We start from the raw sequence: 17,420 nt of genomic DNA, 5'->3' as shown, positions 1-17,420 counted from the left end.
CCCAGCTTGCTTCACTATCGGGTAAGTTACGCCACTTAACTAGGTATTCTCTATAGCTCGGCACACCTCGTCTTCGTACCGTTCGATGTAACAAGATATCTTCCACCTCACGATCAAACGAAGTCGCAACTGCCATTGGTGCTCGTTTGGAAACTCCTCGTTCTGGTTCTTCCTCGTCCCCATGATAAGGTTTTAGAAAACTTACGTGGAAGACTGGATGAATCTTTAACTTGGGCGGTAGTTGGACTCGATAAGATACGTTCCCAATACGTCCAATTACTGGGAATGGGCCTTCATATCTCCGGATCAATCCTTTGTGCACCTTCCTAAATGTTTTGAATTGTTGAGGTAAAAGCTTCACCATCACTTGGTCCCCAACTTTGAACTCAACATGTCGCCTTTTCTCATCCGCCCATTTCTTCATTTTCTTGGCCGCCTTATCTAGTGATGCTCGGGCCAAGTCGGCTTGTTCGTGCCACTCCTTCATCGTTCTATAAGCGGCTGGGCTGCTTCCATCATATGAAGCGGCCAAAGCATTTGGGGTCAAAGGTTGGCGTCCTGTCACCAACTCAAAAGGACTCTTCCCCGTGGACTCACTCCTTTGCATGTTATAAGAGAACTGAGCAATATCAAGGAGCTTAGCCCAATCATGTTGATTTGCACTTACATAGTGTCGAAGATAGAGCTCCAATAGTGCATTCACCCTTTCTGTTTGTCCGTCCGTTTGGGGATGAAAACTCGTGGAGAAATTCAAGTCCGTCCCCATGATCTTGAACAACTCTGTCCAAAAACGCCCTGTGAACCTCGGATCTCGATCACTTACTATCACATGTGGTATCCCCCAATACTTCACCACATTCTTGAAAAATAGTTTTGCGGTTTCATCCGCGGTAACTTCGGATGATGCGGCTATGAAGGTACCATACTTAGAAAACCGGTCTACCACGACTATAATACTCCCACACCCTTCCGACTTGGGTAAGCAAGTAATGAAGTCCATGGAAACACTCTCCCATGGTCCTTTCGGTGTAGGTAGCGGCTGTAATAGTCCTCCTGGTTGGCGTTGCTCTATCTTGTCTTGTTGGCATATTAGGCATGTCCGCACGTACGTCTCTACGTCGTCTTCCATCCTTGGCCAATAATAAGTGCCTTCTACTAATGCCAGTGTCCTCTTGATACCTGGATGACCAGCCCACTTTGAATCATGACACTCCTTCAAGATTGTCCGTCTAAGATCACCCCACCTAGGCACATATAACCGGTCTCCTTTGGTGAATAATAGATCACCCTTGAGCCAAAACCTTCGCGTTTTCCCATCTCGAGCCAATCCAACAAGGTTTTTGGCTATAGAATCATGCTCTAATCCCTCCTTTATACGATCTTGAAGGAAGAATTGTGGTTTTGTGATCGCTGCAAACTCCGCCTTACGACTTAGGGCATCAGCTACCACATTGGCTTTCCCAGGCTTATACTCCAACACATAGTCAAATTCGGCTAAGAAGTCTTGCCAACGAGCTTGTTTGGGACTCAACTTCTTTTGGGTTTGAAAATAACTCGTTGCCACATTATCCGTCTTGATCACGAACCTTGATCCCAAAAGATAATGTCTCCATGTCCTCAAACAATGAATAATCGCTGTCATCTCTTTCTCTTGCACAGTGTACTTCCTTTCCGCCTCGTTAAGTTTTCGACTTTCGAACGCGATTGGGTGACCTTCTTGCATTAGAACTCCTCCAATAGCAAAGTCCGATGCGTCTGTGTGTAACTCGAACGGAATGGTCACATCCGGAAGTCTCAACACCGGTTCTTCCATGACAGCTCCTTTTAACTCCTCGAATGCTGCTTGACATTTCTCATCCCACAACCAAGCTTTATTCTTCTTTAACAATTCTGTCAATGGAGCCGCTTTCGCCGAGTATCCCTTGATAAAACGACGATAGTAGTTTACTAAACCAAGGAAAGATCGTAAATCAGTCACCTTCGTTGGTGCCTCCCACTCTTGAATTGCCTTGACCTTAGCCCCATCCATGAGTAACTTCCCATTTTTAATTCTATGTCCAAGAAAATCCACCTCCTCTAATCCGAATGAACATTTCTCTAGCTTCACATACAACTCGTTGTCCCTTAGTACTTGAAATACTTGCTTCAAGTGCCTCACATGATCTTCCATGGTGTCGCTATACACGACTATGTCATCCAAGTACACCACGACAAACTTGTCGAGGAACGGGTGGAATAATTTGTTCGTCAAAGTACAAAATGTGGCAGGGGCATTGGTTAAACCAAAGGGCATGACTAGAAATTCATAAGCGCCATACCTCGTCACGCATGTGGTCTTAGCCTCATCTCCTTCGGCAATTCGGACTTGATAATATCCCGATCTCAAGTCTAACTTGGAGAAGTATCTCGCCTTCCCAAGTTGATCGAACAAATCAGCAATAAGTGGGATTGGGTATTTGTTCTTGATAGTTACCTTGTTGAGTGCCCGGTAATCTATACACATCCGCAAGGACCCATCCTTCTTTCTTTGAAATAGCACCGGAGCACCATACGGGGATTTTGACGGTCGGATGTATCCCGCATCCAGCAACTCCTTGAGTTGTCTTCGCAACTCCTCTAACTCGGGTGGTGGCATTCGGTATGGGGCTTTGGAAGGTGGTTTTGATCCCGGCTCCAACTCAATCACATGGTCAACCTCCCTTCTAGGTGGTAACTTCTTTGGTAACTCCTTGGGCATGACATCCTTGAACTCATCAAGGACCTTCTCAATTTCCTTGGGTACCTCTAGTTTTCCCTTATCTTCAATCGTCTCTTGCTTTGCTACCGCTAAATAGCATGTCTCATTCTTGTTGTACCCCTTCTTGAATTGCATGGCCGAAAGTGACTTGGATGCACTCTTGCTTCCACGTTCGGTTGACACCATACAAGTCTTCTCACCATCCAAGATACACAGTGAATTAGCAAACGGCATAGGAAAACCGCGTACCTTATCTAGGAACTCCATCCCAAGTACCAACTTGAAGTCGTCCATAGGCACGACTGAGAGATCAATCATTCCTTCCCATTCTCCAATCTTCACATATACGTCTTTAGCCACCCCACTAATCGGCCTGGCACTCGTGTTCACCGTCTTCATCATGCCACTCTCTTTTGTTTCCTTAAGTCCTAGCCTTTTGGCTTCATCGGTGGAGATAAAGTTATGAGTTGCTCCTGTATCCACCAAAGCTCGTACCCGATCTCCACAAATGTTAATATCTACGAATTGGAGTCCTTTAGCCACTACCTTGGGTATCTCCGTCTTGGCCTTGATTGCGTTGAGGATATGCATTGATCCTATGCACCGCTCCTCATCCTGACAACCCGCCTTTTGAGCTTCCATAGCATGAAGGCTAGCTTTCTTCGGACAATCTCGGGCTCTATGCGGTCCATCACATATGAAACATCCATCATTCTTGTAAGAAGTTTTTATGCTCTTGTTATTCCCGGTTGGTGGCTTACGTGTATTATCATTCCTTGATTGGGCGGGCTTATCTCCCCCACCTTTCTCATGGCTCACCTTCTTATCTTTTGACTTGAACGAATCTTTCCTATTAGCATGGTCGACTAGTGCCTCCGCTTGAGCAATTGCGGTGGCAAGGTCTTGGACTCCTCGTCTCTCCAACTCCGTTTTAGCCCAAGGTTGCAAACCATCGAGAAAATAGAAGAGAAGAATATCATCGGGAATATCTGGGACCTCCAGGCTAAGGTTCGTGAATTCTTTAATATACTCCCGAATCGTCCCGGAATGATGTAATTTACGTAGACGACTCATCGCATCCTTTTGAGCATTCTTGGGGTAGAATTGATTCTTAAGTTCAGTAAGGAAATCATCCCAAGTATCAATAGTAACCGTACCTTTCTCGATATCTCCATATCGACGACGCCACCATAATGCTGCGGTATCCTTCAGGTAACGAGTTGCCGTCTTGATCTTCATTGCATCATCCACTATGTTGACTCCCTCCAAGTATTGTTCCATCTCCCATATAAAATCATCAACCGCTCGGGCTTCCCGCTTCCCCACGAACGGTGACGGCTTGGGAATGTCCACCTTCAGAGCATTGCATCCAGTGTTGCCACCCCCACTAGCCATGAATCTCAAACAAGAGTTCATGTTGGTTTGTAAATCCACGAGGCGTTGGTGAATAGTGGAGACCTCCCCCTCCATTTCGCCTCGCAACTTCGTAATCTCACCCATGAGCATACCCCTTAAGTCATGGATCTCACGTCGCATGTCAACGTCTAGCACGTTGATTGCACTCTTGCAATCATCTTTCAATTCGTCAAAGTCCCCGTCCAAACCATCCAAACGTTGGTGGACGTCTTCGACCTTTGCTTTCACGTCGTCCATGGATGTCTCTACATCCATGATCCTCTTATCCAAGTTTGCGACAAAGTCTTTGGACGTACCTCGGTTCTTCTTGGCTCCTTGGCGAGTCTCTACCCGACCACGAGTCTCATCACCCATCACACCACTTGTTGCGCTCACATTCTTCTCGGTCTCGGTTGCCATCTCCTTGAATCGACCTTGCTCTGATACCAAATGTCACGGACTTATCTCGATAAGCTCACGTGCGGCACTTAGTCTCTACTAAGTCAGCCTTTCTCGGACCTTATAACGATTCAAGTAACCAAAAGAGAAAATATTATAGAAAAAGTGGAATTGAAGAAAATACTTATATTGCTTGAGAATGCTTTACAAGAGAGAATGTTTGAGATTTGAGGTGTGGTGTGCCAAATGAGACCACCCCTATTTATACTACTCATATCACAAAATGGATGGCTAGGGTTAAATACAATGGATGGCTAAGATCTAAGAACTAGAAGCTTCATGTATCTAGATATTTCCATGGACATTCTATACCATTCCATGGAAGAACTCATGGGAAAGTTCTAGTGAACTTCCATGAGGTTCTTGGGCCTTCTTTGATTTTCACATATTGGGCCATAAACTTAGTGGGTTGGGCCATAAAATTGTTGGATTGTGACAATAAGTATCTAATATGATATCAGCGATAATTATTATAGTTATATATGTATATGTATTAATCAAAATTCCATTATTTCATACATATTATACATTTGAATTCATAAATTAAGTTGAAATCCAAAGGAACAATGAGAGTGCGACATGTGACGCGAAAATTACATGTGATTGAAAAAAAAATTTTAAAATTTTTATTTTCGAATTTTTTTTTACAATCACATGTGATTTACCTTCACAATCACATGTGATTGAATTGTACAATCACATGTGATTGAATTTAACATGCATAATCACATGTGATTTGGTTTACAATCACATGTGATTGACATGCAGAATCACATATGATTGTGAAAAAAAAAATTGAAAAAAAAAAATTTCAAATAAAAAAATTTCGAAAATTTGTTTTCTTTTTTTGAAAAAAAAAATTTTGATTTTGTTTTTCCAATCATATGTGATTTTCGCGTCACATGTCGCGCTCTCATTGGCCCCTTGAATTTCAAGCAAAAGTAATGAAGGCAACGGATTACAACTCTAAGAACTAGAGTAAAAATTTAATAAATCGTAAATGTCCACACAATTACAAATTTTTTTTTTGTTTTTTGTGAGCGAAATCCTAAACACTAACGTGGAGAAAATTTTTGTTATAAATGTTTCTTACTTTTCAATTAATAATTTGTGTCAATATTTGATATGAGCATTTTGATTTCAAAATACCGAAAATTGTTTAACGTGTATAGTAAGATCATTTATTGCTGCAATTTTCAATTGCAATGTACGAGTAATCTCTACTACTAAAACAATTTTTAAATTTATCTAATGATAGTATGGGGTCGGATTACTCGTCCTCCCGGATAGCCCGAACAGAAAAAAAATTTCTACCTTTTACCTTTTACCTATCAGCTGTGAAGTCTTACCATTGTCATACATTTCCTTGCAGTATAGGCTTAATTTTATCCAACAATTAACACACGAATACGCTGTAGTATTCAATGATTATTGTTGCAGATATAGCATTATCTTGTTATATGTAATGTCAAAACATTTGTGTTTAGGCCCATATTTTAAATTTGCCACACGACCACTAAAATCAACGAGCCGGCATTTAAAAGATACTTTAGTTTTGCATTCCGAATATTATAATGAATGAAAAGATAACAATATGAAGATGGATGAAAGGAAATAAATCAGATCTATTTGATTTGAAAAAAATGACTCGAAAGAAAAACACCACATCAATTTCTTCCTTCACTTTTCTTTCTATCAAAATTCGAAAAATACACTTTTATTAAAAAAAAATTGTGACTTTCATTCTTTATCTCCAAAATAAAGCTCTAAAACTTAATGTTATAAATGATAGTATTTAATTGGATTTTTTTTTTCCTTTTTTTTTTTTTTGTTTGTTAAAATGATGAAAAAGCTTATAGAAAACGAAGACGTTTTTCAAATAGAAAGCGTCCTCAGCAGGGAGAAGATCTGAAAGAATACTGGACAGAGGTTCGAACATAGAAAGAGGGTTTAGTAATAAGCAATGAGCACCAAGAAGCAAGGTTTATGTTATTGTGGCTTCCTTACTTTGGCATGTTTGGAGTTCTCGCAACATCTTATTCGGGTCTCGTTCGATGAAGAAGGATTGTTTATTCGACTCCATTCATAGATCTTCTTTTAATTGGCTTTGTAATAGAAGCAAAAGAAACATTCGTTGGGATAGTTGACTCATGAAGTCGTTGTAATTCATGTTTTTCCCTTTCTATATAACGTCTTGCTAAGGAGCATTTAGTAATAAAATTATTTTTGCTGGTAAAAATAATTGAAAGAAAAAGAGTAAAAAACGATGAACGAGATACACTAAATGTAACGAAATAAACCAAACTGCTAACGAAAATAAACTATGGACCCACCTTTTTGAACTTGCCATTGATCGTCTCTCGGTGAATGTTCTATTCCGATTAACAATCTTGTAATAGAAAGGACGTTAGAAGATCCGTTCCCAATCAAAACGACCGAAGATGGAGCAATCACGTCATAGTTTTCAAAATTTTGGAAGAAACCAACATTTGATGACACGTCAACACGCCTACCTAAACGATCACCATTACCCACATAAGGACCCGAAGAGCTAACGTTCTTATCTGCTATTTAATTGGTTGACTTCTTAAATGGTAGACTTCGTAAATGACTACAAGATGGCAACACCTGGCTTTATTAGCTTTTATCAAATCATCGTGACATGATCAAATCACAAGGGCATGATCTTAAGAACCCAATTGATGAGTTGACTTTTTTATCAGATCATAATGACATGATCTTTCTTTATTAGTTTTTCTATACATCTGCCTTTCTTTAATTAGTAAGGTGTCCTGATGCTAAAAACGTCTAAATATTGATACACAGTAGCAAATAAATATAGATAATGAAGATACCCATGTTCTTTCCTAGATTCACTTCTTGACCATTTCTTATTCCTTATTCAATCAAATAAAAAAATCGTATAACCTACTATAAGTTCACCTAATCACCTTCATACCAAATACAAGTCACCAACAAAAACAATTTATACATACTAGATATGGCTTCACACATTGACGCTCATCCCTTGAAGTTTAATGTCCGTAGATGTGCACCAGAGCTGATTGTCCCTGCTAAACCCACACCACGAGAACTAAAACCTCTATCGGACATTGATTGTTCACTTGTCCTAAGGAGACATGATCATTTAATTCAAATTTATCGCGGAGATAATCAAAATATGAATAATAAAGACCCTGCAAGTGTGATCAGGGAGGCTCTTAGTAAACTGCTAGTATTTTACTATCCATTTGCTGGCCGTCTTAAAGAAGTTACGAAAAGGAAACTTGTAGTGGATTGCACTGGAGAAGGTGTGTTGTTTGTGGAGGCCGATGCAGATGTTACACTTGAGCAATTTGGGTACCCGCTTCTTCCATTATTTCCTTGTATGGATGAGCTTCTTTACGATGTTCCTGGATCTTCTGGCATCGTTGACTCGCCTTTGTTACTCTTTCAGGTGCTAGATTTAAAAAACACTCATAAACATGCGCTCTTAATCAAATTATTTAAATTTAAGTGACATGATTTTACGGAGTATGTGATTTATAAAAACGGAATGATGCAGTGGTAGTCAACTATAAGTAGTTACAATAATGTTGTTAAAGTTGACTCATTAGTTGGGTACATGATCAATCATGACTAGAGACCACTTTATTGCTAGAGTAATCTAATATAATACGTCGTAATTGTTAAAATAAAAAATATATAGAACGTAATAAAGTTTTTTCTAACGATCGTTTTAGGACCATTATTAACACACATAAAACAATTTTGCAATTAAGTAATCTGTCACTACAAAATTAATAATCAAGTGCTACGTACAATTGATTTAATCTTGTTAGAAAGATAAATAGTTGTTAGAAAAATGCTAGAAATGAAGGTCGGTATGGTAGATGTTAAATCAGATGGCAGGGTCCTTTCCATGGCTTTACGTTCAAAATTTTCCCGTGAATGTTAATTAAGGGTGGTGCTTCTATGTGCTACGTTGTTGTGTGCCGTAACACTATTTAAAAGATAAAAATAAAAATTCAAAGTGTTTTTAGATTGTGTCAACCGTATAGAACAGTACCATTAAATTTTATGAAACCTTATATATTTTTAAAATTTATAGTTTTTTAAATAAACTGTCACTAAATATTATTAGTCCACTTCAAGACCTAATTGAGTTTTAATCATACAATCATCAATTACGTTTAACATGATTCAGTAACATCAACTATTAGTATAGATTAAACATAATTAACGATATTTATGTAATGGTCAACACAAATTTCAACACTAAGGTATATCCCACATCCATTAGTTTTTCGTGGATATTAGTATTGACGAGCAAAAGTTGACCCATGCATTGTTGCGAAAAATGATTTAGCAAGGATTCACATATCAACGAGTGGTACAAAACTTTTGTTAAATGAAGCGTAAAAAACATATAAATAGTTCACTAAAATAAAATAAAAAACATTACCATTTTTAAAGAGGAATATAGGCTAGGAAAAAAACATTGTTAAACGAAAAGTAAAAAAAATATATATACATACATATACCTCACAAAAGAATGAAAAAAGTTAATATTTTCTAAGATGTATAAATGGAAGGGAGAAAAAATGATTTTGCTTTGTACCACAAAATTATAAAGAATTACTATACACCATTAAACCGAAAAAGAATTACTAAGTACTATAAAGAATAAAACTGGAAAAAAATACAAAACGACAAAAGAGTTACTATTGCTACTGTGTCTACTTTTAGTGTATGTAGTGGAAATTAGATGTATATTTGTTACTTCTTATATTCTCATATAAAATATGTCATTTACTAAATATGTGTATATATAAAATTTGAGCATTTTATCTAACTAATAGGTGACACAACTCGCATGTGGGAGTTTTGTCTTTGCTCTACGATTCAATCATGCCTTTTGTGACGGAAAAGGAATAACACAATTCATTATCGGATTAGGTGAAATAGCACGAGGTGCATCCACGCCATCAATATTGCCGGTGTGGCGAAGAGAGCTGCTTTGTGGTAGAGATCCACCACGTGTCACACGTATACATCACGCGTTCGATGAAGTGATTGACACCCAAGAAAATATCATCCCACAAGATGACATGACATATAAGTCATTTTTCTTTGGACCAAATGAGTTTTCTGCCCTTCGCAGACTTGTTCCCAAACATCTTAAAAGTTGTTCCACCTTTGACGTGCTAACTGCATACCTCTGGCGTAGTCGTACCATTGCTTTCCAACCAAATCCTAAAGATAATATGCTCCTGTTATTCGCAGTGGATACACGTTCGAAGCTCAAATCATATATCCCTGTAGGATTTTATGGAAATGCTTTTGTCACAATAGGAGTCACTTCCACCGTTGAAAAGCTAACCAACGAACCATTAAGCCATACATTGGAACTTGTGATGAAGGCCAAATCTGATGTCAACGAAGAGTACGTGAGATCTCTAGTGGACCTACACGTGATCAAGGATCGACCTCACCGTCCATTTGTCCACACCTACTTTGTCTCAGATATAACTCGTATTGAAAAGCATATAGTTGACTTTGGGTGGGGGAAATCAGCCTATGTAGGGCCTGCTTTTGGGGCCGTTGGATTCGGAAGTTTCTATGTACCATTCGTTAACAAGAAAGGCAAGTTTGGTATCATGGTAGGCATAAATTTGCCGAGTGCAGCCATGGAAAAGTTTGTTGAAGAGCTAAATACCATATTGGTGCAAGACAGTAACAATCAAGATGATTATGAGGTATTCGGTTTTTCCAAATTGTAATTTACATGTATTTAGCTAATAAAGTAAGCAGACATACATCATACGTTGTATTGTATGTTCTACAAACAAAATGTTACTCTTTATAAGATAAATAAAAACGCAACTTGTTATTAAGAACTCTAATATGATAATTCACATCCTTCAATCCAATGGCTTGTTGAAATGTTGCCTCAATATCAATATTAATATTGTTACCGATGTATTTATAATCTAGCGATATGTAAGGGGTCCTAATTAAGAGGTTGAGGAGAGGCTATGATGCATAATTTTTCTTACTCCGTATTTTATATTTAACTAGATTTAAGAGCTCGTGCGTTGCACAGCGACTCTTAATCAAACAAACTGTAAATGTTTAATGTTATATCAATTAACAATATGATAAAGACAGTATCACAAGTATTGTTGTGCATGAAATAAGTGTAATCTGCTTAAGTATTTTTGTTTGCACAACTTCATGATGTTTTACCAACAAAAATGCCAAATGGATTGTGATGTCCAAATGAGCAACATAATGTAACTGTAAAAATGTTCTATGTTATTTCGATACAAACATAAATAGAATAAAACATCACTTGAAATGGTGAAGTTTTAATGTTGAAAAATTTAATCAGCAGAAATAACATCAGAATATATCACATAGATAGAAATGGTACTACATCTTTTATGAGTTTATCAGTTGTAACAATCTCATACGATAGAAATGGTATATGCTATCCCAAAGTGTTTGGTTGTCAAATTGGTATGCACCTTAGTATATATAACAAATAAAATGAGACAAAGTTGCAACTTGTTCAAGATCAACAGTTTGTGAATCCACAACCTGCCCAAATAATATTTTAAATCATTAATATCCAACTTGAAACAATGAATAAACTGTAAAAGGGCATACCTCCGGTAGTCTTGCTCCCCAATAATTCATAAATGATGTTTACCCCGACTTGTAAAAAACAATGGCAACTTCCTTGCCATAAGCTGAATACAATATACACATAAGAGCCCGTGGATTCGACGACTGTTGAAAAGTAACTATTATGATAGAAGTTGTGAATTTTTATGCGTAGTAAATAGTGTTGTTATATAAATTATAATATGCAAGTACTATTCAAAACGAAAAGTAGATTAGTAGAATATACCACATTATAAGGACACTAAATTGATAACTTTCAATAATATAAATAGCAAAGTATTATGATTGTAAATATAAATTCACAAATGTTGCAAGACTTGTTGGAACATTCAACAATATACACAATATATTTGATTGAATATAAAGTGTATAAAGAACAAAAAAAAAACATAGGACTACATTTTAATATCTCTTCAATTCATTCACCTACTGCTAATGGCTTTATATAGCCAACAAATTACAAGATAAACCATAAATAAAATACCACTATCCTATTACTCCACTACCTACGTACTAGCTAAAAGATAGCTACTAAAACTACCACTTGACCATAATAATCGGTCAAAGTACATGCCCATTCAAACTCTTACATAAGTTAATATTAATCCACGTGCACCACTTTCTTTTACTCCTTCAACATGCTACTGGATCATTGCTAATTGGACTACAACTTGGGTCATGATCTCAAGCCCATTTATCTCTACATGTTGGGCTATCAAAATTACCCAACATTCACCCCTTTAATTTTGATAAACCTAGCTGCCTTTTTTCCTTATTGTTTCTGGCGAGTTCTATCTTCTAAATTGCTTATAATCTGCTGCCATTTTCTGATGCGAATCTGCTGAAAATCTGCTTCCATTCTACTGCTAATCTGCTGTTAAAAAAACTCATAAACTGTTGCTGAACTGCTGCTATTTTTCTGCTATCTACTGCTGCAATTTTCTTCTGCACAATGCATTCTTTTCTGTTTCTAAACTGCTGCAATTAAACTGCTGTTTATGACTGCTATCACATATTGTGATCTTGCTTTCTTGTTGATGATCTTTTCTGTTGCTGCATCTTTTGAGTCTTCCTTCTTGCTTTCTTCCTCAAAAGTTCTTGCTAAGATCATGCTACAACTTCACTTGTTCTCGCTACGTGCTACAAGATTTTTTTCAGATCAAAATATGATCGTTCCTGCTGCAAGCTACATGCTACTTGCTTTTGATCACCAATTGTGATCACCTGCCGCACCTCTCTTCTGCTGATGCGCTGTGATTCCTGCTAAGCGCGCTTCTGCTATTCATTCTGCCTTGCATCTTTCTGCTATGCGTTTCTGCTGTAACCGGTTGTTGTTTTACTGCTATGCCTGCTGCACCTTTATGAAGATCATACCGCTGATCTTTCCTGCTGATTTTCTGCTTTTTTTATTGTGCTTTTCTGCTACACAATCAACTACGCAATTACTGCACTTGCGTTTCTGATGATCAATTAGATCATCGCTGCTACTCTGCTATTCTCTCGAACCAGGATCTACTAACTGCTCTAGATACCAATTGTTGGAACATTCAACAATATACACAATATATTTGATTGAATATAAAGTGTATAAAGAACAAAAAAAACATAGGACTACATTTTAATATCTCTTCAATTCATTCACCTACTGCTAATGGCTTTATATAGCCAACAAATTACAAGATAAACCATAAATAAAATACCACTATCCTATTACTCCACTACCTACGTACTAGCTAAAAGATAGCTACTAAAACTACCACTTGACCATAATAATCGGTCAAAGTACATGCCCATTCAAACTCTTACATAAGTTAATATTAATCCACGTGCACCACTTTCTTTTACTCCTTCAACATGCTACTGGATCATTGCTAATTGGACTACAACTTGGGTCATGATCTCAAGCCCATTTATCTCTACATGTTGGGCCATCAAAATTACCCAACAAGACTTCTTACTTGCACATATTTCTTTTTCTAAAGTCTGCACTATCATGAAGACTTATCTGATAAGTTTATGAGATTAGAAAAGCCACCTGCCAACACTTCTTGTCCATTTCAGTTGAGTTATATAAATAGTTGATGTATAGTAAACATATAACCTATTCTTGGACATTACAAAGATTTAAGATATTTTAAAGAATCAATAACAATTTTGGGTGCATTTTGGTCCTTTGATCTGGTTAATTCATTCAAATCTACCTTTTTATCTAAATCTTGAATAGTAACTCACGTGACTTATTGGAGGCAGACTAAAGACCCAAATCAACTACACTTTAGGCTAATGGGTTGATATATCCCCCTCTAAATGCAACTTTGAACAAAGTCTAGAAGTTAACAACATGCCTCATAAAATAGTGACTTAATGAAAAAAATCACCTTACTTTCTCTACTAATTATATATGAAGTACTAAAAATTTTTATTTCTTTAATTGTACTATGTAGCCAAATATAGCTCAGACCCGTCGTTAGAATAATATATTTTAATAACCACAATTCCTAGCTTCATGTAACCCGTTTCAACATTAGCCAACACCTTGAAATATACTGTTAAGAGTATATCACAATTAGATCTTGTTTCAAATATGAGGGTGGCAATGTTGTTTACCGAGATCTTGTTTAAGAACAAGATGAACAAGATCTTGTAGGGGGGCTCGCGATTAGTTGTTAAGCAACCCGGATTCAATTCCGATAAGGGGGAGGTTTTCTCCAGGATTTTTCCACGATTAGTTGACAAGCAACCCGGAACCCGCGATTAGTTGCAAAGCAACCAGGGTCAATCCTTCGAGTTTCTTACCTAGAGTGTGTGGGTCGCAAATGAGAGTATTCCATGTGAAAATTTGCCGTTCAAAAAAAAATATAAAAACCGAATGAACAAGATCTTGTTTCAAATATGACAGTGGCGATAACGGCGACTGTAGGATCGAAACCGTTGATTTTGTTCACCATGGGTTCTGGGATTGTAAAACAATAAAAAGAAACCATGTAAAGAAATTTCTACACTTTGAAATTGAATAAATTAAAGCCCAATTTGATTGATTGATTAGAATACAAATTCTTGTTAAAATAAATAGAGAGATGAGAGGGAGAGCTAAAGGAGATCAAGCGCGCGGGTGGGATGGTAGGGAATACAAAAATCTACAATATTTAAAATACAAGCCATCTTTGAAAGATGACTTGTATTTTAAAGAAAGCCGAAACAAGAAAGAAACCTATCGCAAAATTGACATTCAATTTGAAAAAGACGTATCTAAAGACTACAAATAGTTATATACGACTAATTTCCCTGAAGACACCACTGTTAGTTCGCTGTAGAAAGTATTAGATTCATTTGGCTGCCTCGTACGTCTATATTTCCAATAAACGTGCAAACTCAGGTAAAAGGTTTGTTTTTATTTGATACATGGTGTGAAAAATGTTATCGAGATGGAGAATAAATTGGCAGATGTGTGGATTGGGAATTTTCACGTTTACGTTGAAGCTTCTAAATTCTCAAAAACTGCGGCTAAACCATTTGGATCTGGGGAATCAAAACAACCACCAAAAGGTAAACAACCTCAAATCTAATTCTTACGTTCAGGTCAATGTAGTGCCTGACGAATTCTCATATGCGGCTAGGGTTTCAGGTAAGAAGGCCACATCAACTCTTAAGCATACACTTGTTCTCGATGACACAGACCTAGTATCGGCGAACCCTAATGACCTTGTCATCATGGAAAAGGCGAAAGTGATAGATTCACTATCATCTGTTTGCAGCAGAGGGTTTTAATGAGGTTTCTATTCAATACATTGGCGGTTTTTGGCTGTGGTTTAAGTTTCCATCTGTCAAAAGTTGCATGGCGTTTAAAGGTAACGTAAACCTTACTAGCATGTTATCACGTGTCAAAGATGCTTCTGAGAATTTTATTGTTGATGAATCATTAGTGTGGGTTGAAATTTCGAGATTACCGACATGTGCATGGGGATCAAATGCTTTTCGAAAAGTGGCCAGTTTGGCAGGTCGCTTCCTTTTCTTCGATTCGCGCAATATGTTACCACTGTCCACTGGGCGAGTGTGCATAACTACACATTTTAAGAACATTATCTCTTTGAATGAGGTGGTTTCTGTTAATGGCATTGAGGTGGATGTTCATATTCAGGAGGTCGGGACATGGTCTTTTAATATTGATGATACCACCGGTTTCTTCGTCCTCTAACTCTAGTCTTTCAGGTGATGTTGAGCTTGAAAGTGAGACTCTTGACGTCTCTTCTGTAGTAGACGATCAACACGAATCTGAAAGCGTCCCTATCGAAACTGTGGTGCCGGAATCTAACAATGTTGTGGAGGAGGTTAATTCTTTTAAAGGTAATGCTACTGTGTTAGATACGAGTGTGTCACATCCACCAGGTTTTACCAATGATCGCCACTTTGATAACCGTAATACTATCTTGGGTTCGTCTGTTAATTGTTGCACACCTCATATGCTTGATAATTTGTCGCTTAAGTTACAGTTAGGCCATGGCCCTTTTACGCATTATAATAAGATTGTTGGGGTTGGAAATATTCTGTGTTATGACTTGAAAGGTTGTGCCAATTTGGTGGATCGTTTCGGTTTCCTAAATGGTTGTCAATGAACATCATATCCCTAAATAGTTGCGGGTCTAAAGGTTTTTTGAAGCGTCAATGGATTCGCGAGACATGTGTCTCTTTAAAAGTTCAATTTCTCGGGTTGCGGGAAACGAAGATGACACGATTGAAGTTGCATCGTTTGAAATCTATTTGGGGTAACCATCATTTCGACTATGCGATTACTCTCTCTCGCGGTCTATCTGGTGGTTTAGTTTCTCTTTGGGATCCTAATGCTTTCGTTAAATCTCAAATATGGTGTGACAAGTATTTTGTTATTGTTAAAGGTTCGTTGGGTTAGGGAGGATGTAGAGATATTCATGGTGAATATGTATGCCCCTCAGTTGTTAATCGATAAAACAAATCTTTGGAACAGAAATACAAACTTCATGAATTCTAATTCGGGCGAATACATGTTTGGTGATTGCAACTCGGTTCAGTTTGCTAGTGAAAGAAGTAGTTCCGAATTTGTTGCTCAGGATGCTCTAGCTTTTAATGACTTCATCGAGTCATTATCTTTGTACGAAGTTTCGCTTGGTGGTTTACAATACACTTGGAGAACGAAAGTCGGTAATAAACTTAGTAAACTCGACCGTTTTTAGTGATAATTTGTTACATGATGTAGATGATATTAAGGGTGTTGTTCTCCAGAGAGGCTATTCAGATCATTCTCCTGTTTTAATATTTCAAGATAGGGTTAAAGCCATATATAGGTTATATACTTTCACTTTTTTCCCATTATAGACTATATACTCAAAATATTACTATTGTAGCACAAAAAGTTTCAAAAAGTGTATTCATGTCAACAATTTTGACCGGCTACCTGTACAACCAGTAAAAAGAATTATGTGGCTTATTTTTTTAAACGCTGTCATGTAATTAAGATTCTCAGGTATCTTCATCTTCTTCATCTCTACTCCACAAACCCTAACCAAATTTATTACAATAACTATAAAAAAGTCTAAATTAAAATCTATTTCAAATCAAATCAAAAAGGTAACAGTCCAGATTTAAATAGGTGCCTACAGAATAAAATGATGATGAGGTTTTTTGTAAATTAAAATTGTTATGTCCGTAAGTGTTCATCATCATGAATACACCAAAATCGACAATCAATCAAATTAATGATTAAAATTTTGTCCAATAAGTTCTAGGAGCAGCGATTAAGCTTTCATGTGAATAATTCAGTGCCAAAAACATCTCCAAAACTGAATTTCATCGATGAACATTTCCGACGGTTGTGAACATCAAGTTAGGGGTGTGCACCATATGGTTTGAAACCGAATAATCCGAATATCGAATCGAATCCAAACCAAAAATAATCAAACCAAAATTTTTAAACGGTTTTCGGATCGATCGAAACTGAAACCGAATTCGTAATTCGGTTTTCGGTTTGGTTTTTTGTTTTGAAAATTTTAAATTTGATTAACCGAAAACCGAATTAAAAACCGAATTCAAATTAATAACATATTAAAACATATTTAAATTTATAATATTTATATTTATTTTATATTTAATGTATTAGTTTATAATT

At 37.1% G+C, this 17,420-nt stretch overlaps 1 protein-coding gene across 1 annotated transcript; it reads left to right on the top strand.

Annotated features, from left to right (window-relative positions):
* Positions 1-7,571: 7,571 nt before the first annotated feature.
* Positions 7,572-10,430, top strand: LOC139858336 (benzyl alcohol O-benzoyltransferase-like). Its single transcript, XM_071847192.1, has 2 exons — positions 7,572-8,048; positions 9,454-10,430. The coding sequence occupies exons 1-2, from the start codon at positions 7,593-7,595 to the stop codon at positions 10,372-10,374; spliced, it is 1,377 nt and encodes a 458-aa protein (XP_071703293.1). The 5' UTR covers positions 7,572-7,592; the 3' UTR covers positions 10,375-10,430.
* The last annotated feature ends 6,990 nt before the right edge of the window (positions 10,431-17,420 follow it).

This window comes from Rutidosis leptorrhynchoides, chromosome 7 (genome assembly GCF_046630445.1).
Source record: "Rutidosis leptorrhynchoides isolate AG116_Rl617_1_P2 chromosome 7, CSIRO_AGI_Rlap_v1, whole genome shotgun sequence".
Lineage (NCBI taxonomy): Eukaryota > Viridiplantae > Streptophyta > Magnoliopsida > Asterales > Asteraceae > Rutidosis > Rutidosis leptorrhynchoides.
The sequence above is the reverse complement of the archived record's forward strand: the minus strand, read 5'-3'. Positions and strand labels throughout refer to the sequence as shown.